At 35.7% G+C, this 2618-nt stretch overlaps 1 protein-coding gene across 1 annotated transcript; it reads right to left on the bottom strand.

Annotated features, from left to right (window-relative positions):
* Nucleotides 1-1176: 1176 nt before the first annotated feature.
* LOC106667017 (gonadotropin-releasing hormone receptor-like) lies at nucleotides 1177-1999 on the bottom strand. The gene has a single exon (XM_024228766.1). It carries the CDS (start codon nucleotides 1991-1993, stop codon nucleotides 1289-1291), a length of 705 nt encoding a protein of 234 aa, XP_024084534.1. The 5' UTR covers nucleotides 1994-1999; the 3' UTR covers nucleotides 1177-1288.
* Nucleotides 2000-2618: the final 619 nt, after the last annotated feature.

Genomic DNA, 2618 nt, shown 5'->3' with positions numbered 1-2618 from the left:
TTTTCACTTCATGGCGAGTTAATAAAAACTTCGATATTAAATAGCCGCGTACAGAACTGCTCAAAAAGTTTAATTTCGATGGCTAAATTAGCGAACTTAGTTATTTATTTTCTATGATGCACTTTTTTTTATTTGAAGCTAGAAACGTTTATGTACACCTGTATAACGTCTCCTTTGGGAAACAGGTTGCCTGTAGTAATAAAATTGTTTAATAAAGACTGATTTTTTATTTTTATTTGTCAATCAACCAAACTTTAACATGTCGTTTTACTTGTAAAATTAATTACAGTGTTAATCTGAATGAATAGAGATTTTGGAGAAAAAGTTATATGAAATAGTCTGCATTTTTAATGTAAGCCATAGAAAATATAAAAATTATTAAGTTGAAAATATTTTTTAAATTTGGTTTCTGTATTAACTAACACAATCTGACGTAAATTTTTAATTGGTGGACCAATGGACAATTTGTTGGAATAATTATAATATGCCCTTGATTAAAGAAAAACAAATATGATTGTAAATTAAAATGAAGTTAACAAAAAAGTGGCAGACTTTTGGCGTTATAAAATATTAATATAAGGATGCACACTTATTCAAAAAAGTATAATTTCAAGGGCTGATGTAGCACACTTAGGTGATAGAAAAACGAGTCGATTTTTTTATTCAGATTGCCAATGTGTCATTTTTTCTGGAAAAAGTATTACGTAACGTACGTAGTAATAAAAAGTTATAATGTTTAAATAATTACTGAATATTTATTCTATACTATTTATACATAGTGGTGATGGGCACTTTTAAAATCGCTTTTCTATGATATGAAAAAAAAATCGAATTATAAAATAATTTGCATATTTACTGTCATAAAAGATTAGGACACAGTTGTTCAAAATAATATTATTTATCTGTGCATAATATACACTATTCTGTAGACATTTTATTTGATTGCTAAACTTTGGCTGCCATATTGTCATTTGTTATTTAGTCGTAATTTTCCGACAGATTTTCATTCCATTTTTTATCGTATTTTATTTAACCCAGTAGTCTTCTACCTAGGAGCTCCTAACATTTTGAAAGAATTTTAAGCTATACTTTTTTTCATTTTGCACCTAATTTCTTTGACTTGGATGACAGTTTTGGTTTTTTTTTTACTTTTTTTCTAGAATCCTTATTTTTTATTTTGTTTTTAACAATCACCTCCAAGTCATGTCTAAGAGAAAATCTATGCAGGTGGATTACGACCACTAAACTAATTCTTCTTATTTGTTAACGGCTTCCTATAGTCTTTCCCTTAAGAAAGGTCAAGAAGAACAGTCCTGAGTAAGCAAGTTTTTAAGTATACCCAAGACATGCTTACCTGCGGTAATGCACAGATGAGAGACAATATCCATGCTAATGCTAGCATTAGCTTCCCGCGTCTTCTGGCATCATTGACTCTCAAAGGATGTAGAATGGCAAAGTATCTATCCACGGAGACACAGACTAAAACGTTGCTGGAAAGGTAGAGGCCAAACGCTCGCAAGAAAAGGCAAAATTTGCAAGCGACGTTTCCAGCGACCCACTGGGTTGTGAGCCTCCAGCCGATTTCCAGAGGTATCATGAAAAAAGTGACGAACAAATCGGCTATGGCCAAGTGCGTTATCATCAGGGATATCCTGCTCTTTCTATGCCGCCCTCTGATCAAGGTGATAAAGACGGTCAAGTTCCCGATCGCCGCTATGACGAACAGGACCGAATACGCGATGACGACCAACAGAGCGTTGTCGTTAAACCGCAAGTCTGCCGGTAGCTCAAGGGAGGTCATGTTCGTGCAGTTGTACGTGCAATTGTCCGTATACGTTTCGTTGTCTTCCATTATTTTTAATATCGGAAGTTCTTCCATGTTACATGACGAGACTTCGAAGTCCGGCTCCGAGCACACTTGTTGCCTCGTCCGCGCCGCGATCCTAACTTGCCACCTACGATCTGATCGCCCACTTGGGTCATTCATACGCATGCCCGCCTCCCCCGTCAACCCCTTCCATTCAAATAAATGCATTCATAAACTTACTCTTACGCTAAGTGGATGGCGTTTTGCAATATTTATGTAAAAAACCCGCGACCATCACGTACCAACATTTCACACGGAAACACGAATCCAAATCACAAATCCCAAACCAAATTTTCCGTAGAGTCTAAATTTTAAATGGCTAATAAAAAGGACTGTTCAACGTTTATCTAATAATCTGATACGAAATGTGCGCACAGGCTGTGGAATTCCATAAAAGATGTGGTACATAATGTATGCTTTAGAGGCGTGGTGGGGATTGAAAAAAGCCTTCTTTAAAAGTAGATTTAAAATGACTGACAAATGACTGTCCTCTCTTTCATTCTTTCTTTCCTTCTCTCACACTCTCTTTATTTCTATATATTAATCAGTCTCCCTCTATCACTCTCTATCTATCTATGTCAATCTCTCTCCTCTCTCTTTCTCTCTCACTCTCTCTCTCTCACTCTCTCTCTCCCTCACTCACTCACTCACTCACACTCTCTCTCTATCTCTCTTTCTCTCTCTCTCTCTCTCTCTCTCTCTCTATATATATATATATATATATACACCAGACCGCATCTCACGATTTCTG

This window comes from Cimex lectularius, unplaced genomic scaffold (genome assembly GCF_000648675.2).
Source record: "Cimex lectularius strain Harlan isolate CLEC.00 unplaced genomic scaffold, Clec_2.1 scaffold113, whole genome shotgun sequence".
In the NCBI taxonomy this organism is placed as follows: Eukaryota; Metazoa; Arthropoda; class Insecta; order Hemiptera; family Cimicidae; genus Cimex; species Cimex lectularius.
The sequence above is the reverse complement of the archived record's forward strand: the minus strand, read 5'-3'. Positions and strand labels throughout refer to the sequence as shown.

Coding starts and splice junctions, on each gene's coding strand:
- LOC106667017 (XM_024228766.1), bottom strand. CDS start 1,993: ATGCGTATGAATGACCCAAGTGGGCGATCAGATCGTAGGTGGCAAGTT.